Source organism: Lactuca saligna, chromosome 1, assembly GCF_052625555.1.
Source record: "Lactuca saligna cultivar CGN05327 chromosome 1, ASM5262555v1, whole genome shotgun sequence".
In the NCBI taxonomy this organism is placed as follows: Eukaryota; Viridiplantae; Streptophyta; class Magnoliopsida; order Asterales; family Asteraceae; genus Lactuca; species Lactuca saligna.
In genome coordinates this window covers 24,822,790-24,845,493 of record NC_136417.1, presented here as the reverse complement: position 1 = coordinate 24,845,493, position 22,704 = coordinate 24,822,790, and the positions used below count along the sequence as shown (strand labels likewise).

Here is a 22,704-nt window from a genome sequence, read left to right as displayed (position 1 = left end):
TGGATACCCTCTACTGCAGATCATTGGCTTGTGTTTGGGTACTCTTCTTTGGTTTGTTATTTGACTAGTTTTCTGTTGCATCTATTTTCCTCTTAGTTGCAGTTCTCCCAGACATTTTTCTTTGAACAAGAAGTAAAGGTGGTGTCTACAAAGATGTTGGCCACAACTTACTTCCATTCATAAGTGCTAACCTATACTTGTATGATTTCATGTAGTTAATGTTACTAAAAAATTTATCAACATAAGACTCCACATCCCTATTCATAAAACTAATTGTTGCAATAGAATGAACACAACCAATTCCATTGAGTTGCCATATCCTGCATGAGAAAGTTTTCTTTTCAAGATCTACCTCATAACCATCCCTAGTTCCTCTTACTTCACACTGATTTAACCCACTTACTAATACTTGGTAATGTCTTTAGAATTTCTTAACATCATTCAATAACCCTCTAATTATTGCGCAAATTTGATTACCTCATCCTTTTCCCTTGGCTTTCATGTTGAACACTTTACCCATCATATAGAACCTCAACTCCTCCAACATGGTGATAATTGGCTTCTTCCTAGCATCAATAATCACTACATTGAAACTTTCATACATCCTATTCACCATAGCATCATAACATCTACCAGTTTCATAGTAGGCTCTTGACCATGTTTTGGGGTCTTTGACCATCAGATACTTATGAGTACTTGGGTCTAGATCTTCAAGTTCTTTCATGGAAATCTTAAAATCTAGCTTAGTTGTTGCTTTACAAGCCTTCCAGAATATGTTTTCATATTGGGCACCACGATGCCTTTTTCTCAATTTTTGGCTAAAACGCTTAGCACGTTGCCTATGCTCTACATAAGGAAGGAGTTCTTTGACAACCTCAATCAGAACCTGATAAAATTGTAAATTATATCAAAATAATTATGCAACTAGAATTGGAAATAAATGATAAAGAAGTAAACTACCTTGTGTTGATCAGATATGACACTGTATCCATATCCTAAATTAAGTTCCAAATCATCAATAAGTAGATCCAAAAACCACTTCCAGTTTTCCTTATTCTACATACTACAGCCCATGCAATGTGATAAATTCCATTGTTTGCATCCCTTGCAACAGCACATAACAACTACCCTTTACATATCCCCTTAAGAAAACAACCATCTAAACGTATTATCTTCCTACATCCTTCCTTCCACCCCTTCTTCAATGCATTAAAGCAAACATAGAACTTCCTAAAGTAGATCTTTCCATCTAGCATACAATTCACATCAAACTTCACAGTGCTACCTGGATTTGATCTCCTAATTTCTTCTGCATATGACCATAACTTTGTGTAATGTTCAACAAGGATACCATCTACAAGTTGCAGTGCATATTTCTTAACTCTCCTGAATTGACCAACACTTACATGAATACCAAACCTCTATAACATAGTTATTCTAAGCTTTCTTACACTCATCTTTTGTCTATGTAAGAACTCTCTTGTAGAATTATTCTCTTTCCAAACATAAGTAACCATTAAGCTTAACTTTTAGTTTCTTGCACATTTGTGATCTGGCTTTAAAGACTTGATTTGGAAGCTTGCCTCATCACTCATCCAAGATGACCACAACCTGAATGTGCACCCACCCTTACAACACTTAACCAACAGTCTTTTTCTATCATTTTTCTCAAAGCAAAGTTGGTACCCATTGGCAACAGCATTGTTGCATAACATAGATTTTAATTGAATTCGATCTTTGTATCCCATACCAACTATAAGGTACTATTTTTTTTCATGGAGTTGACTCATTAAAAATCGAATGTTGTTGAGTTACATTTTCCTCCTCTTCACCCCCATCATCATCTATGATGTTATCATTTCCATCTTCCTCTTCAGCACATAATCTATTCTGAAACTTATCACCCTATGTTTTGTTTATAGTGACTATATCCACATTAAATTCCACCTCCACATCTTTAAGATTATCAATTTCGTTTTCAATTTCACTGCCATCAATGCATGGATCGTCAGTATCTACTACTACTACTACTACTACTACTTCTTCTTCTTCTTCTTCTTCTCAGAGCCAAACCAATCCTCTATTACTTGATCGTCATAGTACACATATAGTGAAATAAAACCATCAGCTCCAAAAGAATTAAAAATGGAAGTAGCATAATCTCCATCTTTACAAATAGTAGTTATCCCAGATAATAACGGCTTACATGGCTCACAGTAGTATAGCTCTTGATACTTTCTTGCATGAACCGTTCGAGAAAGGAAAATCATGATCTTTAAATGTCAATTTGATACCATGGTTATACAAGAAAGGATCTCGAAGAAAAACACCTTTGAAGTTGAGCTCCACTATAGGGTAGAGTCCATCAGGGTTTCGCATCGAGGTTGACATTATCGGTTGGTTTCCTGATCATTGAGTTCAATCGAAGGAAAATGCGTGGAACCCTTTTTTTTTTTTTTTGTTGGGCACTGGTAGATTAGAAAAATGAAGAACGAAGGAGTGTACTAGTGTATGAATAAATGTGACTATTTTGACTTTGATTTATTACGTGGATAAGGTAAGGTAAATATTTTATTTATTTTAAAGCTACGTAAGTAAGACAATCGGTTGTTCCCTTATCCAAGTTCCCAAGGGTGTAATTAGTCAGTATTTACTAAAGATAAGGACTAATTGAGCACAAAACATACACGAGTGACTAAATGTTCAAAGTCACTAAAGTTCATCATGTTACAGTGCCAAAAACCACTTTTTGGCACTGTAGTACAACGAAGTTTGGTGACTTTGCACAATTAGTCACTCATGTATGTTTTATGCTCAGTTAGTCCTTATCGTAAGAAAATAGCGACTAATTACACACTTTTTGGAATTTGTATCAGGGTAACAGGTTACACATTGACGTGTCTTCACATATGTGGACTTATACCTTACCATGTTACTGGATATGGTGCCATACCTTTCTTATTGGTACCCTCTATCGAACCAAGAGTGATACGTTGTTACCCTAAATTAGGTCATTCCCTCCCTCCTGATACCCATTCTCTATCATTAAAATCAAATCCATGTTTGCCTCTTCTGCTCGATCAGTAAATAGTCTTCGTCCTCGACACCATGAAAATGATGCAGTATGTCCCCTATGTGGTTGTAAGGATGGGATCAGCATGGAAAGGACTTCGTGTACTGATGATAATGTAGCCTGAGGGTTTTGGAACTGCAAAAATTCCATGGTGAGTATTCCTTTTCTTTACTTATACTCTATTAGCTATCAGTAGCTGGAAAATGTACACACTTTTCTTAATCATAATCCTAATTTTGTTCATTTGTAATCAGTTAGCTAAATGTCTAAAATATTAAAAAAAAAATTAGTGGAAAGATGATGAACTGGAGAAGGGGTATTAGAATGACTAGCTTCATAAGATGGGGTTTGAGTTACAAAGAAAGGAAGACCATAGTAAGGTAGCCAATTCACAGAATAAATTGGTTAAGTTTGAAAAAGAAAAGGAAGCTAGGAAGGAAGCTTTCGACAAGGAGTTGATAGAGGTGAAGAAGAAAAACAGTCTGACGAAGTCTTACCTGGGAACTGATAAGTGTTTGATCCTATTTTTGGTCATTGGAGTCATTGGGATGTGGTTCAAGTTTTCTTGAAGTGGAGTTGTGTAACAACCATAAAAACTCAAAAAAAAAATTAACTTTTCAAAATCGACCCCAGTTCATAAATTGTTTGCAAAATCATCCACAACAAGTAATGTTCACAAATTGTTTTCAAAATAAATCAATATCAGAGTTTTCTTAGACATCACAATCATAAAACGAGGAAGTTTACGGGCACGACTTCGCCTTCCTGCGATCATCTGAAGTACCTGAAACAAAATCCAAATTGTAAGCCCAAAGCATAGTGAGTTCGCCCAAAATACCCACACAACAAATAACACACATATAACAACAGCATACTATGGGCCCAATCAACCATCAGGTTGGAATGCCCTATGCCCTCAACCATCGGGTTGGAATGCCAACATACTATGGGTCCAATCACCCTCGGGAACGTATACCCTCAGCCCACAACCATCGGGTTGGAATGCTCACATACTATGAGTCCAATCATCCTCGGGATGGAATACTCTCGGCCCATAACCATCGATTTGGAATTCCCTGGTCTATTGGACCTCGCACAAAGTAGATAAGCCTCAACCACCAATCAATCATGTGCATATATATCAGATAATCATATAACAGTCTACAGACAGACAAACCGATCGACATATCACTAAGCATAGCAACATCCTATCTATCAGGAACCGATCTAACTGATCATAACCACATAGAACCATTCTATCTACGAGGATATCAATCTAATTGATCACACTAACAATAAAGCAGGATAACAATCCAAAGTGTCAGCCTTGGTACCTTTGACCCTTGAGCATAGTGAGGAAAACTCACCTCACAAGTAGTGATGAACTGGACTTAAAGTCTCCAAATGCTATCTCACCAAAAATCCCAAACTATCCAAAATAACGAATACTAAGTCAACAATGAGGATATCAATCTTAACCAAGGGTCCCACATAGGTTAATAGTCCGTTTTATCTTTTCTCTAATTTGGGCCAAGGCCCAATACTAAAATACTAAATCCATGATCCAAAAGTCCACATATACAGGGCCTATCATTGGACCAATTTTCCCAATTAGGCCCAACTACCTAATTGGGCCTCATTTTAAGATCCATTACAAAAACTGACCCAAAATACACCTATTCAGAAAGTCCAGCAAGTCCCAACTCAAACTGATCCAAAGGCAGCCCAATCCCGAAGCCCAATGGGGTGCGCCTAGTACGCTCAGCGTACCTTATGTACGCTTAGCGTACTCTTTTGATCCTAAAGTTGCAACTTTAGCCCTTAGGCTTCTCATGGCTTCACTTTTCCACCCTAGGGACTACAAATGACAATATAATAATAAAAAAGAGGATTCAAAAGTACTTGTAAATATCAGGATGTTACAACTCTTCCCTACTTGATCTATACTTCATCCTCAAAGTCTGTTGTACCAAATAGATCTGGATAATGCTCCCACATCTCAGAATTCAGCTCCCAAGTCCACTCGGATCCCTTATGATGCTACCATTATACCTTTACCAGAGGTACCTCCTTATTGCGCATAACCTTTATCTTCCTCTCCAATACAGCCACATGATGCTCAACATAATTCAGTCGTTCATCGACTTGAATGTCGTCCAATGACACTACCACATCCTCTGTAACACCGTAAAAATTTGAACAATTTTCCACTTTTGTAACCCATAAAATATCATTTGAAATCATAAATAAAACATTGTATTAGTACAAAACCCAAGATCAAAGTATATATAAAAACTCCGATGTGCGTGTGTACGAATCATGCCGGCGCCTTCCCACGATCATCACTGGTACCTGAAACAAATAACACATAACACTGTAAGCATAATGCTTAGTGAGTTTCCCCAAAATATCACTCTAACACATAATAGCCACTCGAGGCTGTAACTCTGTTGACCCTCAGGTCTATGTGTCTCAGTGGGGCCCTCCAACCCCAACTCTCTATGGGCCCTCTGGCCCTAACTTTGTGGACCCGAAAGTCCTAACTCTGTGGACCCGAAGGTCCTAACTCTGTAACTCTGAATCATACATAGCACATAACACAATAAATCATAGCACATAAATTACATGCAATTACACTGGCATATAACTCTAAAACACTCTATCACATAACTCTGTTACCACACTAGGTAAAGTATAGTGAGAAGACTCACCTCGGGTATCTCGGTAATCTCTGACTCAGTAACGCTAGTCTAACCTCCGCCTAATCAAAATAAATACCCTAATTATTATAACTCTCAAAGGCTAGACTATGTCCTCTTATGATACTCTCAGAAGGGTAAAAGACCATTTTACCCCTCTCATATCTCAAAGGCCCCACAATAGACCATACCCTAAAAGTCAGCTTTTCGGGTTACGCTACGAGTACCAGATGTGTACGTTGGGTGTACCCAGCTGCCTCTCAGAATCGGGGGACACTACCCAGTACGCGACGCATACTGGGATTACGCCCGACGTACTCCCAACTTCAACACCTTCACTCTTTAGGTCTTAAACGGTTAAGACCCATGTCCAACTTTTAGATCTAACCATTTCTAATCCTCTTAAACCATAAAGTCGATGACTTTAAGCCTTTGCATGGCTTAATAAGTCACTAGCACCCAAAACATATCATTCTCTAACCCTAGAAAGCATAGAACTCAAGCATGACCTCCTATCAACGACCAAGATGGGAACTTTATGGATCTAGACCTCAAATACCACTGAAAAGGGACAAATATCGGACCATGGAGCACCTTACACTCATAAAGTCTCCACCTTTAGGGTTTTTAACGCTAGAAATGGCACATGCAACATCAAATCAAAATGAAGAGGAAAGTTTTGAACTTTATACCTCTAAATGCAGCTCCTTTCTCTGTAGATCTCAGATGCAAACTTGCACTTCAAGCTTTTAGTCTCCAGAAGCTCCTTTCTTCCTTCTTCACTGACACACCAAGGCACTATTAGCTCCAAGAACACACACACACACACACACTAAGGACGATGGAAGGCTCTCACTTAGGGTTTTACTCACTGATATGGAGGCTGAGAATGAGCCTTAGCATCCTTTAAATAATGCACAACACAAAATTAGGGTTTTGCACCTGGGCCGGGTACGCCCGACGTAACCCTTGGTACGCCCAGCGTACCTTGGCGAAGACGCATTATTTTTAAGCGCTTGAGTACGCGCAGCGTACCCCTATGGTACGCCCAACGTACTCACTTGCTCAACAAAAGTCCACTCAAGGGCCAAACATAGCCAAACACAAAGAACAAGGATGAAAGAATAATACATGAATCTCAGGGTGTTACATCCTCATCCAATATGCACTTCTGTAGCTGCAGAACGTGGAAAGTGCTATGAATGTGATGGAGCTCCTCTAGAAGATCCGGTAGATATACCACATAACCAACTCTGGTAATAACCCGAAAAGGTACAATGTATCGGGGACCCAATTTCCCCCTCTTCTGAAGTGAATCGCACCATTCCAGGGTGAGACCTTCAACAGTACCATGTCGCCAACCTGAAACTCCAACAAAGATCGACGTCGGTCGACATAACTCTTCTGCCGACTCTGAGCAGTCTGCAACCGCTGCCTGATCTACTGAATTTGTTCGATAGTCTCTAGAACTACCTCGGTCCGACTAGGGATGAAAGTGAGTCCAAAACCGGACCGGTATATAGGTACCGGTTCCGATTCGGTTCCGGGTACGGTTCCGGATAAAGTGGGTCTAGAACCGGAAAACCTGGAAACAATAAAGTGGGTAGGTTGGAACCGGATAAAGTTGGTTTAGAACCGGAAAACCCGGAAAAACCGGAATTTTTTGGTAATTACTTACTACTTAGCGGATTAAACTTTGAAAATTTTCATATTGATATCCCGACTTTGGGGGAATGTAACTCATTGAATAAGAAACTAAAATTAACAAAATTATAGTCTTAAATCATGTACAAACTCTAAAATACACTCTGGAAAAAACCGCATGTCAATCCGACTTTAAACGAATGAGATATGCATGTGTTAACATTTTCACATAATACAAAGTACAAAAACAAATTGCTGAAAAGTTGAAAATTTTCAGTTTTGATATCCCGAATTTGGAGGACTTTAAACCATTGAATGTTAAACCAAAAATGACAAAATTAAAGTCTAAAGTTTATTTTTAAACCCGGAACCGGAACCGGTTTTAGATATTCCGGTTCTAACAGTTCCGGTTCCGGTCCGATTCCGGTTCCGGTCCGGGTTTCCGGTTCTAAATCTCATCCCTAGTCTAAACTCATGTACAAACTTTACACTACAAGTTACAAAAAACCACATATCAATCCAACTTCAAACGAATTAGATATGCATGTTTTAAAACTTTCACTGAATACAAAAAAACAAAAAAACTAAAAACTTCCAGCTTTGATATCTCGACTTTGGGGGACTGTAAGTCAATGAATATTAAACTAAAAATGGCAAATTTATAGTCTAAAAACATGTACAAACTCTAAACTACATGTTGGAAAAAACCGCATGTCAATCGGAGTTGAAACGAATGACATATGCATCTTTTAAACGTTTCACAAAAACCGGTTCTAACCCTAAAAGTGGTTCCGGTTCCAAACACCGGTTCCGGTTTTAAGAACCGTTTTACCCGGATCCGATGGACCCAAACCCGGATTACCCAGAACCCGGATAAAGCTAATTTTTAAACCCGGAACCGGAACAGGAGGTGAACCGAACATTAGTCTGTCTGCGGATGATATGATATACTGAAATGCAGTCGCGTGCCCAGCTCCTCGTGGAATTTCTACCAGAAACAGGAGGTGAACCGAACATTAGTCTGAGACGATAGAGACCGAAACCCCATGGCGAGCAACGATCTCTCGGATATACATGTCAGCTAGCTTCTCGGCAGATGAGCTCTCCCAAATGGGCAAGAAATGGGCACCCTTGGTCAATTGATCCATGATGAACCATATAGCATCAAATCCCTTCACCGTCCTCGGCAACTTGGTAATGATGTCCATCGTGATCTGTTAACTTTTCCACATGGGAATCTCAAGAGGCTGCAGCTTGCCATGTGGACTCTGATGCTCGGCCTTGACCATCCTGCAAGTCAAGCACCTCTCAACGTACCAAGCGATCTCTCGCTTCATGCTTAACCACCAGTAACTCATACTCAAATCCCGATATATCTTGGTGGCCCTTGGGTGAATAGAGAACCAAGACTTATAAGCCTCCTCTAGAACCATCTTTCTGACCACACCAGACATCGGATCCCATACCCGACCGCAACGGGTCAATAATCCCTGACTATACTGCATGAATCTAGTGATCCCCTGTCGTACTCCCTCAACCCGAGCCTCTCTAATCAATCCTACCAGTGGAGAATCGATTGATATCCTCACACATGCCGCCGGTACAAAAAATCCAGCCGTCTTGCATCTCAGGGCGGCCGCAACTACATTCGCTTTACCTGTATGGTAAAGGATCTCATAGTCATAGTCCTTAACTACATCCTGGCACCTGCGTCGTCTCATGTTCAGGTTTGGCTGATCCATGATGTGTTTCAAGCTCTTATGGTCTGTGTATATGGTACAGCGAACCCTATAGAGATAATGTCTCCAAATCTTGAGAACGAATACCAGAGCTCCCAACTCCAAATCGTGTGTGAGATATCTCATCTCGTGCAACTTCATCTCCCACGATGCATAGGTTATCACCCTCCTCTCTGCATAAGGACTACTCCCAACCCAGTGATCGATGCATCACATAACACCATGAAATCCTCAACTCCCTTAGGGAATGTCAAAACTGGCGCCTCATAGAGTCACTGTTGTAGAGTCTCAAATGCAATCTGCTGCTCAGGGACCCACCAAAAATCCACCCCCTTCCTCGCCAGACGAGTGAGGGGTACTACAATCTTAGAGAAATCTTGTATGAATCTCTGGTAGTACCCCACTAATCCCAAAAAGCTCCTGATATACGAGGGAGATTTCAGAACCTCCCACTGCATAACCACATCGATCTTGGCCGGATCGACCAAAATCCCCTCCTGGTTAATGAAATGTTTAAGGAACTGAACCTTTCGTAACCAAAACTTTCACTTCGAGAACTTGGTATACAGCCGTTCTCGCCTCAAAACTCCTAATAGCTCACGGAGATCCTCCTTATGTTGTTCCCTTGTCTTGGAATATACCAAGATGTTATCTTATAAACACAATGACCGAGTGATCGAGCATCGGTCTGCATACTCGATTCATCAGGTCCATAAATATTGTCAGAGCGTTGGTGATCCCAAATGGAATCACCATGAACTTTTAGTGTCCATAACGAGTTCGGAACGCAGCCGTCTCCACGTCCTCCTCCCTAACCTTGACCATATGGTAGCTGGATCTTAAGTCTATCTTGGAGAACCAAGATGCTCCTTGCAACTGATCGAAAAGATCATCTATCCTCCGGAGTGGATAATGGTTATTCACCGTTAACTTTTTCAACTCCCGGTAATCAATGCACATCCAGTGTGAACCATCCTTCTTCTCGACGAAGAGAATCAACGCTCCCCATAGAGAACTGCTTGGGCGACTAAACTGCTTCCCTAGGAGTTCCTGTAACTGAGATGATAGGTCCTGCATCTCGGGTGGTGCCAATCGGTATGGTGACTAGGCGATAGGGGTCGCACCTGGCACTAGGCCGATCCTGAACTCGACTTGCCTCTCAGGAGGCACTCCGGGTAACTCCTCTAGAAATACGGCAGCAAAATCTCTAACCAATGGAACCTTAAAAACTGAAACCTGATCACTGACTCGCGTGCCCATCACATATGCCAAATAACCCACACCTTGTGCTGAATGTACTGTCAATCCCTAGTAGCTGAGCAAAACCTTGAACCCAATCTGGTACCCTCGCTGTAGATAACCATTTCTCTCCCACTTAGGGTTCGAACTACCACCTACTGACCCTTACAGTCGATTATGGCACTAAAGCGACTCAACCAGTCCATACCCACAATCACACATACATCTCCCATGAGAATCGGAATCAAGTCTATCGGAAAGGATACTCTGAAGATATCCAGAACACAGCCCCGATAGACTGAAGAAGCACAAAATCCCATGTTCGTTGTCGATGGAGACTCACAATGGACACTCTAGCTCTCTTACCAACAAACCGAAATCCCTACCTAACGATCAAGATACAAATGACCGACTCACCCTGGAGTCAAATAATACCAAAGAAGGCAAGGAGCTCACTAAAAAAGGTACCTAATCATAGGTACAAACATACAAGCATAAAAAAAATACAATAATCAAGATAAGGGATAGAAACATACAAGAAACCACATCTGGCGTTGTCCTGCCCTCCTCGGCTGTAAGCTGAAACGTGTGTCCCCAAACCTTTGGAGGCTCTGCTCTACCCTAACTCCCCTTAGCAATCCTTGGTGTGGCCGATGCTGGAGCCCGCGTTGGCTTGGCAACTAGTTGGGGATGTTGGGCCTTCACATGGTCCACCTGCTTACAATGGTGACAAATTTTGTCCCTGAAAGCTAGAGTCTACTGCCTACAATCCCTATCAATGTGGCCCTGTTTTCCACGCTTGTGGCACCCACTACACAATCGGAATACCCCAGAATGGGCCTTCCTGCACCTCCCACAAGTGCAATCGGGCTAACCTCCAGACCTAGAATCAACGTTTTTGGACCGCTTCGGCGCCGATTGTGATTGAATCGGGGCCTGCCTCTGCTCTCTCAACTGTAGCTCAATCTCAAGCTCACGCTGCCTAGTGGCCTCCTATAACTCCAGTAATGTGTCACATTGTTAGGTAGCAAAAAACTGTATGATGTCAGCCTTGAGCATGCTCAGATAACGAGTCATCTGAGCCTACTTAGATGCGAACTCCGAGCAAAACATCGCCCTTTTAGTGAACATGCAGGTGATCTTCTTCACCGTCTCTATACCCTATCTCAGATCCAAGAACTCTTGTGACAACCGCTCCCGCTCAACCCACAGAATGTAGCAATCGCGGAACATCTCCCTGAATTGATCCCAAGTAACCTTCGCTCGCTGCTCATCATAATATGACCCCGACATCAATATCCACCAGTCCTTTGCACCGGGCCTTAGTAGGTTCAAAACATATATGACCTTCTAGTCAGCAGGACATGAGCACGTGAAGAAACATCCCTCTACATCAGACAGCCACCTCATGGATATGATCGAGTCTATAGTCCCATCAAAATTCGCGGGGGGGGGGGGGGGGGGGGGGGGTTCATGTTATCAAAGTCCCGATACTGAAAAGCCCGACCTGTCCCCGTACCTATACTTGCCACGGCTGCGGAGGCTGCAGTAGCCGCAATCTCAGCAATGGATGTGTATCTGTCATCAAAATACTCCATCATGGCGGTCTTGATAGACCCAAACATCTCCAAAATTTGACCCCAGACAATCTCAACCACCTCCTCCCGGATGATCTCCCAGACACGATCCTCTATTAACACTGGCCTATGTTGGCTGCCAACTCCTCATCCTGACCCAGATCCGGTCACAAAATGCCTCGTAACCACCATACTAAAAATAAACCAGGAAGATATCAGATAATCCGCATAACAACGGGGATCCAACTCCCAGCTAAACCCTAGGGGTTGTTACTTTCTTTTCTACGCGTATGGGTCATATGCTTTCAGTAATACGGACCCATACTACCTTCCACACCTACCCATATTTATCTCATGTATAATCACAACGCCCTAACAATATACATAAGCATGGCGAGCGCTCAATACTCACGCCTAGAGGAAGGCTAAATATCTCATAACTGGTCGAACGACCCTGCAAAACTCATCTATGAAACCTCCACCATCCCTGTAACACTCATGTATGCTAGTCATACATAACGCTGGACCGTATAGAGTTTTGAATATCTAATCGTACCCTAAGCCCTTCATCAAATAAGAATAGAAAATAAGGCCAAACCAAACATTCCCAGGCTATAAGATCTTACTTATGTACAACTATGATGCATACACTAAGAAAATACAATAATGATGTCAATTTTATATAAGGAAAACCCTAGGCTATCAGGCATCATATAATCAGACAATTCTATCATTCAATTCCTGAAGATCACAAGCTTATCACTAGCATGTTGTTCTAATATATCATAATGCCAAATATTTGCATGGTATTTTGGGGTCTACTTACTGGCTCCGACTAATCGTACACTCTACATCCTCATTTTATATTTTGAAAACCATTTGAAAATCCTTTCCTTAGTTTGAGACTGGATTTACACGAGTGTTCCTCCAATTCACTCAAACTAAGGCTATGATACCAACTTGTAACAACCATAAAAATTCACAAAAATTTAAAATTTTTAAAATCGACACCAGTTCATAAATTGTTTACAAAATCATCCAAAACCAGTAATGTTCAAAATTTATTTTCAAAATAAATCAATATCAGAGTTTTCCAAGAAATCACAATCATAAAACGAGCAAGTGTACAGTTATGCCGTCTCCTTCCCGTGATCATCCGAAGTACCTGAAACAAAATCTAAACTGTAAGCCCAAATCATAGTAAGTTCCCCCAAAATACCCGCACAACAAATAACACACATATAATAACTGTATATTATGGGCCCAATTAACCATTGGGATGGAATGCCCCAGGCCCTTAAGCATCAGGTTGGAATGCTAACATATTATGGGTCCAATCATCCTTGAGATGGTATACCCTCGGCCCACAATCATCGGGTTGGAATGCCATGGTCTATTGGCCCTTGCAAAAAGCAAATAAGCCTCAACCACCAATCAATCATGTGTACATATATCAGATAATCATATAACAATCATCTATCTACATATCACTAAGCATAGCAACATCCTATATACCAGGATACCAATCTAACTGATCTTAACCACATAAAACCATCCTATCTACCAGTATATCGATCTAACAGATCACACTAATAATAAAACAAGGATAATAATCCAAAGGGTCGACCTTGGTGCCTTCGACCCTTAAGTATATTTAGGAAAACTCACCTCACAAGTAGTGCTGAACTGGACTGAAAGTCTCCGACCGCTATCTCACCGAAAATCCCGAACTATCCAAAATAACGAATACTAAGTCAACAATTGGGATATTAATCTTGACCAAGCATCCCACATAGGGTAATAGTCCATTTTTTCTTTTCTCTAATTTGTGCCAAGGCCCAATACACAATCCATGATCCAAAAGTCCACATATACAGGGCCTATCATTGGCCTAATTTTCCCAATTTGGTCCAAATCCCTAATTGGGCCTCATTTTAAGATCCATTACTAAAAATGTCCCAAAGTACACATATTCAGAAAGTCCAACAAGGCCCAAGTCAAACAAATCCAAAGGCGGCCCAATCCAGAAGCCCAATTCGTCAAAATCCCAACAGAGGGCGTACGCGGGGCGTAGTCCTGTAGTACGTTGGGCGTACTCTGCCTTGCGTTGAGCACCATCGGGGTGGTTGACTCAGTACGGTGGGCGTACAAAATTTACACGGGGCATACGCAAGTTTTATCAAAACTATAATAATTGCTTAATGGCTTAAGTACTTAAGTCCAAATTCTAGATCCCTCGACCAAATGTATCATAGAACCATAAAGTCTTAAACTTTAAGGCTTTGGACATCTAGAAAGCTCTTAATACAAGGTCTTAACGCAATAAGACCTTTCTACTACATGTATGGGACACTTTTAGCCACTGGGATATCATTTTTATCACTTAAGACCCTTCTTAGGGTCTGAAAGGATAGCTTATCACGTCCAAACAACACATGCACAATATTTAGACTTTTTTGGACAAGAAAAGGTGTCATGAAGCTAGTAAAGGAAAGATCTATAACATACAGGCATAAAGGTTTCAACTTTTTACCTCCTGGAGCTTCTAGAGGACAAGATAACTTTAGATCTTCAAGCTTGCCTTCTTTCTCCAACTTCTTGATGCAATACCTTATTCTCCAACTAATCAACATACACACTTTTAGCTCTCACACTCAAGAGAGGTGTTAGAGTTTGGGGGGAAATGGCTCAAAACTATGGACTCTGAGGTGATGGAGAGTTATGAGCTCATAAGGACATTTATATAGCACCCAAACCCTAATTATTAGGGTTTCCATCTGACGTGAGTACGCCCAGGGTACACAAGTGTACGCCCAGTGTACTAGGGCGTGCCTAGTACGCTCAACGTACCTTATGCATGCTTAGCATACTCTTTTGATCACAAAGTTGTAACTTTATCCCTTAGGCTTCTCATGGCTTCACTCATCCACCCCCACGGACTACAAATGACAAAATAATAATAAAAGAGAGGATTTGGAAGTACCTACAAATCTCGGGATGTTACAAGCTGATGATTGATGATTGTTGATGGTTGATGATTTATGATGCCAACCAGTATTTGGTGTAGTGTAAGTGTATATGGCCATCAAAGTAGAAAGTTTTTTTGGGTTTTGGATAGATGGGTACATGATCAGTATATGTGAATGTAAGGTAGAAATAGATTTTGGATGGCAATACTTTTTCAGGTTTGTTATGTGTATGGATGAAAGATCCTATGAATGAATGAATGAATGGTAATGGTAATGGTTGGATGACTTATATCCATGTCTGTACTTAATGATATATATGTGGTACATTTAAAATTAAATTGAGGGAACCACATTGTCGGGCATATGGAGCACACTTGGTCCATTTTAAATTAAATTGAGTTATGTGCAGTGGTGGTCCCTTGTGTGCACCGTGTGGTCGACATTTTATAATTGAATTCAGTTCCTTGCCATGAATTTTAACCTCATATTCCCTTGTCATGCATGCAACTTAATAACAAACAACCAACTTCATAAAAACACAACAAATAACTAAAAATAACAACCAACTTACTAATATACAACCAAGTCCACATAACATAGTTCATACAAACAACCAAGTTCTAGATTAACATCACTAACAATTAAAATGCATCTTAATGTATAGCAAAAGCTTTTGATTTAGAATTCCCAGGTGCATCTTCATCACCAACTCTTTTGGCTAGGTTTAATTTGATAATTGTTTTAGACTTTTTGCTTCAGATTTAATTCAAAAGGAATCTAATTGGTCCTTCCTTCACTTCATTTTGCACATGCACCTCATTAACATTAACATTGTAAGCATCACCACTAGTAACATCAACACCATTGCTTGCGTCATCAACACCATTAACTACATTATCAACACCATTGATTGCATCTCCATTACCAGAAGCATCAAAATCCATAGGTGTGAGTTCCACCTCATCATGGTCTTATTTATCATTATGACCTCCTTCACCCCTATCATTATGCCCTCCTTTAACACCACCCTCATTCACCTATGTGATAGAACATTAGCAAAATAATAATAATAATAATAATAATAATAATAATAATAATAATAATAATAATAATAATAATAATAATAATAATAATAATAATAATAAAGAATAAATAATGTAATAAGTTATTTACTTGTTTTGTTATTCTTCTGGATTTGATTTTAGGAGGCCTTCCACCTACAGGACAAGCTCTTTTGTTGTGCTCTTCAACCTTACAAAGGCTACATTTTTGTTTCTTCCCAGCCTTGGATACCTTATGTTGCAGATCATTGGCGTGTGTTTGGGTACTTTTCTTTGGTTTGTTATTTGATTGGTTTGATGGGTTTTGAGAATATCTACATTTCTATGTGCACATGCAACCCTATTTACTTTGGATCTAGGTTTTTCTCAAGTTCTACATCCAAATTAATTTTCTAAAGCAAGAACCTGGGTCTACTATATAAAATCAAAATCTATACATATTAGGGTTTAGAAGAATACCTTTATTGTTAGCTAGTAGTAACAAGTAATCCTTCTTCAATTCCTTGACCTTCGAAAGCTTAGTGCCCCAAGCATTGCACCTCTAATGGAGTCACAAACACCACAAGAAAACAATAAGGTAAAAGGAAATAGAAATAGGCTAGGTTTTCTCTTAGAAATCAAGTGGTCGATTTCTAGAGGCTAAGGGGTCTTTATATACTTGTGGTTGCTAGGGTTTTAGGTGGAAACCCTAATCTGATTAGCTTATTTTGCAACTATCAATGATTTGCAAAACCTATCCCCTTACATTTAATCAGTTCCTTTTAATCCCAAAATTAATTCCAAATTAATTTTTGATTAATACTAACTAAATAATATGATTTCTCAATTAATATATTAATCTTATATTATTATTAATAAACCATTAATTAACATCCTTCTCCAAAACTCATCCTATCCAGTTGCTATGGTGATGGCAACCCAAAAGGACCATGATACAATCAAATCAAGTACATACCAATTATAGTTATGGGATTAGACATATAGTCCAACAGTATCCCACTAGGATAAGTCTAATAACTATAACTGCAAGTATGACTTCAAAATCCGATTAGCAATTGTAGCTCTCAAAACCTGTTGTCGAACTCTGACCTAGTCAATGACGCGTCCTTTAGATAAGGGATCATATAATCCTCCATTCTGCAAGATATCATGTGGACAAAGACATGGAACATAATCATTCTTAATGTCCAACAGTGTTTTTCCCGATTTCTGATTTGTTTGACATAGAACTTAATTAAATACATCAATTCAGTCTTGACCGGGCCCAACACATAACTCAACACAAAATCATCGAGGGGCCCAAGATATCGCTTTTAACCTATTAGGATAAAAGGAACATATAAACTTCGACTTATATGCTTATACTATTTACTTTTCAAATCATACACAACAAAATGTTTTATAACATCCAGTTACTGATGCGTTTACACATTATCAATGCATAACCAATTCATAAACAACAAGTCATATATATCTTTTTAGAGATTATATGATATTATCGTCTCACAGTCACTCGTGATATATTCCATGAAGTCATTCATATGAGTGTGGGTTTAATCCAATACTCAAATCTTATTTCAGGAGTACTCATGAACGTTACAACAAACCTTTACTATGTCTACGCACTTAGACAATCTACAAATCAATTCATGACAATCTAACCTCATAAAATACTTCTAAAGTATGATTGACTGTGGATAATTTGAACAATCTAATTATCCAGGAAGTTAAACACGCAAAGTGAAACAATAGTAAACAATTGACACAAGATAGTAAACTTTACTCATAAATAAATCTCCATTACTTAATCATCAAATGTTAATTAAATTTATCTATTATAAGTTTCTAAACATCTATCTAATTACTAAAACTAATATCATCCTTCAGAACAATGATCCTCGCATGTTGAACGTGTTTGATCTTGCTTAAACCCTTTGTGAGGGGATTTGTAGGGTTTTCTTCTAATAATACCATCTTGACCACGAGGAGTCCTTCTTCTACCCAATGATTGATGAAGTGGTATTTTATGTCGATATGTATGGATCTGCCATGATCCTTTGGTTCCTTGGTTAAGGAAACCGCTCCTTCGTTATCACAGAAAATCTACATGGGCTCTTTGATGGTTGGTACAACTCCAAGGTCTCTAATGAAGTTCTTCAACCGTATCGCCTCCTTCGACGCTTCGCTCGCTGCTATGTACTCTGATTCGCATGTTGAATCAACCATGGTCTCCTACTTGGAACTTTTCCAAGTAACTGCTCCTCCATTTAGGGTAAACACCCAGCCCGACTGAGAGTGAAATTTATATGTGTCGTTTTGAAAGATGGGGTCACTATACCGTGTCACTCTCAATTCATCACTCACACCAAGTGTAAGGACCCAGTCCTTAGTCCTTCGTAGGTACTTAAGAATGTTTTTAACTGTTATCCAGTGAGCTCTACCCAAGTTCCCTTGATATCATCTAACCATGCTCAACACAAAAGCCACATCAAGGCTAGTACATGTCATAACGTACATGATTGAGCCAGCAGAGGAAGCATATGGTACTCGACTCATTTCCACTATCTCGGCATCGGTACTCGAACTCTGAGTCTTACTCATCTTGGTATTACTCTGGATTGGTAGTTTCCCTTTCCTAGAATTCTACATGCCAAAACGCTTCAGCACCTTATCCAAGTAAGTACTCTAACTAAGTCCAACTAGTCTTCTACTCCTATTTATCAAAAATTTTATCCCATGAATATAAGCAGATTCTCCTAGATCCTTCATATTGAAACACTTCCCAAGCCAGGAATTAACCTCCTGCAAGGTCGGGATGTCGTTTCCTATGAGTAGTATGTCATTAACATACAAAACTAGAAAGCTAACTATACTCCCACTAGCCTTGACATATACACAGGACTCATCCTCTCTTCTAGAGAATCCAAACTCTTTGACTTTCTCAACGAAGCAAATATACCATCTGCGAGATGCTTACTTTAATCCATAAATGGATTTCTCAAGCTTGCACACTCTATTAGGATATTTAGCATCTATAAAACCCTCTAGCTGACACATGTAAACATCTTCAGCCGGCTTCCCATTAAGGAAAGAGGTTTTGACATCCATCTGCCGGATTTCATAATTATGAAACTCAGCGATAGCTAACATAACCCTAATAGACTTGATATAAGCCATTGGTGAGAAGGTCTCATCATAGTCAACCACCAGGGTTTGAGTAAAGCCCTTTGCAACCAGTCGTGCCTTGAACGTATGCACCTTTCCAACCATGTCGAACTTCTTCTTGAAGATCCTATCGGATTAGGTGTCTAAGCCCATAACTATAATTGCTATATACTAGAATTGATAGTAACAATGTCCTTTTGGGATGCCTTTAAACCTGGAAATTGACAGGGATAACTATTGGAGAGAGAATAATGATTTATTAATTTATTACTTGGTTAATAAATTAATTTCAAATCAAGATAAATAATTTATTACTGTATTATGTATATAATATATTAATTAGAAATCATATTGTTTAATTAGTATTTAATCATAAATTAATTTGGAATTAATTTTAGGATTAAAGGAATTAATTGAAACTGCATGGTATAAAGGTGACAATGTTCAAAAGTTGAGCATTGAGCATTCTAGAACCACCCTTAGAGGTGGGGAACGAAATCTAGAGTGTCCTAGGGTTTCCTTGGGCTCTAAGGATGCCTTGGAAGCCTTAGGGAGGAAGTTAAGGGATTAGGGTTATCTAAGATATACATGCCTTATCCTAAACCTTTCTTATCACCTATATAAACCCCTATAGGGTTGGATTTCGTCCAATGCACTCCAAGAAAGGCTTAGAGCCGAATTTTCACTTCCCTTTTATCTCTCTCAATAATAATCCTTGGTTTCTAGGTTTGTTTGTGAGCCATTAGAGGTGCGACACTTGTGGCGCTTGCTACCAAAGTTCAAGATCTTCAAGGATTTGATTGTTATTACAATATAACAATAAAGGTATGTATCCTAACCCTAAGTATATGTTAATTTCGAAAATTACATGTGCCTCCTTGGGTTTCTAGTTTTTGTGTTTGATGCTTGTATGTCTAATAGTGAAAACATAGATCCTCAAATTAGGGTTACATGCACACATAGGATTGTTTGCTATGTATAAAACCCAATAGTGGTATCAGAGCTTTTGGTTGTTGTTTTCAATTACATTTGATACAAAAGTATGAATTTGAAAAATTAGGGTTTATGGAAAAAAAAACCTAGGGATTGGATTTTCGAAATTATGGTTTCAAAACCCTAGTTTTAGAAATTTGTTAGGGTTTCTTGAACCCTTTTCCTTTTGCCCCATATTTTCGATTTTAGGGTTGGTAAACCCTAGAGTTTTTGAAAATACCTTCCTCCCCAAGATTAGATTTCAAAATTTTAGATATTAGGATAATGTTATCTTTGGTAATTATCTTATTAATTATTTAAATAGATAATTAAAGATTTTGAAATATCCCTTCCCAAATTTTCGAAATCTACGGGATAAAGGGATTAGGTTAAATTAATTATTTAACTTAATGGATAATCCTTTAATATTTAATAATTTAAATTAATTGTTTAATTTTGGATAATTATTAATTCAAAGTTTTAATATTAAAGATTTTAAAATTAAAAGGTATTAATTTTTTGAAAATTTTAAATTTGATGAAAAAAACCTTAGTATTTTAAAAGTATAAAATACACCCTTATACTATGTAGAATTCAAATTTTAATATTATATATGTATAAGTAAATGTCAGTCTTACCGTTAGTAGGCCTCATTCACAAAGCTGGTCTATAATGGGTGTTTAAGGAAATTGTCTATAAAATGACGATTGAATGGGTGTCCACTCTCACCCACTGCACTCTTGACTAGTGGATGGTCGTTTTCCGAACAGGTGGGATAGGAAACAATCTTCCATTATAAGTATAATGAAATACGAAGTAACTAAACACTTTTATAAATTCCCAAATCTTAGTTACTTTAGGAAAAATGTAAATTTGGTGTTAATCCATGAAATTGCACGTTGCACCTTGTGGGTTGTTAGTGGAGCATGTGTGGTTAACCAACACACTAATATGGGACTAATGAAGGATGGCAATGGGTAGCTCATAGATTATCATAAATCAATGGAGTGTGTGTGGTTAGCCGGCACATTGATCAGGTGATAAATGTCTTCGAGATTACCAAACTAATTAGCATGGTTATTCACACCTTGTTTGTGATCCTCGGTATCCCAATCACAAACTTGAAAGGCATAATCGAGATGAAACATGTCATTCAAAAGTTCAATGAATCTCAAAAGATCTAGGAGTTTCAATTCATTTAAAACCTAATATTAATTTTTGTTTTTCATGGTGGAAATTGGTAAATCGTCATTTACCTACCTTCAAATATCTTGTAGCTGGATTACGGCATCCTTCTTCCGAGTTGTAGAATATTGTGTTAGATCCTAGCCTTAATATTTCATTTGGGTGTTATATTAAAGGTTGAATCAACTAACTTGAATTTCTCCCGTTTTGTAGATGTCAAAATCTAACATCTATGGTCTTCCCGAATCCTTTGGAAAAAGCTTCCCACATGAAGATGATGTTCCACAACTGGATCGTGGAAACGGAAATCATGATTCACTTCCTCCACCCCCTGCAATAATTCTCCTTGACCCACGTGTTCTAAGACTTGAAAAGTTCAAGGTCACTCAAGCCCTATTGGCAAGCAAACATGAAGAAGGAAAGTCTATATGTGCTCATGTCTTGGATATGAAGTTGCATATTGAAAAGTTGGGGATGTTGGGTGTCGATGTCTCAAGGAAGCTGACTATTGACTTGGTTCTTCAATCACTTCCCGAATCATATAGTGAGTTCATTAAAGATTACTATATGACGGACCATGACATGGCCCTCATTGATCTTGCATATTTGCTTATTGTTGTTGAATCAACAACGATTTGGTGCACTGGTAAAGAAAATTTGACTGGTAGATCAACCTCCCAAACTTCCATGGACATTGAAAACTGAAACATTGGAAGTCTAGAAAAGTCTTCTCTTCCCAATGGAAAGGGATTGGACATGGTCAAACCGTTTGAACGGATGGTAAAGAGAAAGGTTGAATATGAGATTATCACATGTGCTGTTCCAAAAGAGTCTATTTGTTTCTACTCACAAAAGAAGGGGCATTGGATGCGAAGCTACCGTATCTACCTGATGGATCGCAAAGATGCGAGAGTCAAGATGTATGACTCTACTTCAGATAAATCCACTATCTAACTCTATTAAGTTCCTATTTATAGATTCTTAATACATGATGTGAGAAGATTTCATTTTGATGTTTTGTAGGATCAAAGAAAAGAAAGGAAGCTTAAAGGAAAGGTATGCTGAGTCTGATCGCGAAGAGATGGATTTCGATCGCATGGTTTGATGATCAGATTTTTGAGCTGCTATTTAAGAGTTATGATAGATTGGTTATGAACATTCTAGTAACATAGTTTTCATTTGTAATTGCGTTGTAAGTACAAGTTTTTTCCACATTTTTATAAATAAAATAAATTTTGATTTTTGTCTTATATATATATATATATATATATATATATATATATGTGTGTGTGTGTGTGTGTGTGTGTGTATCCTTGCAATGTCTTTTCTGAAAATTGATGTTTGTATGTTTCTATTATTAGTAATGTTGAAAATGGATGTG

At 38.8% G+C, this 22,704-nt stretch overlaps 1 protein-coding gene across 1 annotated transcript; it reads right to left on the bottom strand.

Moving 5' to 3' along the window:
- Positions 1 to 478: 478 nt before the first annotated feature.
- LOC145003771 (uncharacterized) lies at positions 479 to 15,884 on the bottom strand. The gene is made up of 5 exons (XM_078962686.1): positions 15,756 to 15,884; positions 1,816 to 1,905; positions 1,157 to 1,421; positions 961 to 995; positions 479 to 886 (listed from the first exon to the last, which is right to left on the bottom strand). The coding sequence occupies exons 1-5, from the start codon at positions 15,882 to 15,884 to the stop codon at positions 479 to 481; spliced, it is 927 nt and encodes a 308-aa protein (XP_078818812.1).
- Positions 15,885 to 22,704: the final 6,820 nt, after the last annotated feature.

Coding starts and splice junctions, on each gene's coding strand:
- LOC145003771 (XM_078962686.1), bottom strand. CDS start 15,884: ATGGATTTTGATGCTTCTGGTAATGGAGATGCAATCAATGGTGTTGAT. Junction 996..1,156: donor GAAGATAATACGTTTAGATG/GTTGTTTTCTTA, acceptor AACTTAATTTAG/GATATGGATACAGTGTCATA. Junction 887..960: donor TCATATCTGATCAACACAAG/GTAGTTTACTTC, acceptor CAATTTTATCAG/GTTCTGATTGAGGTTGTCAA.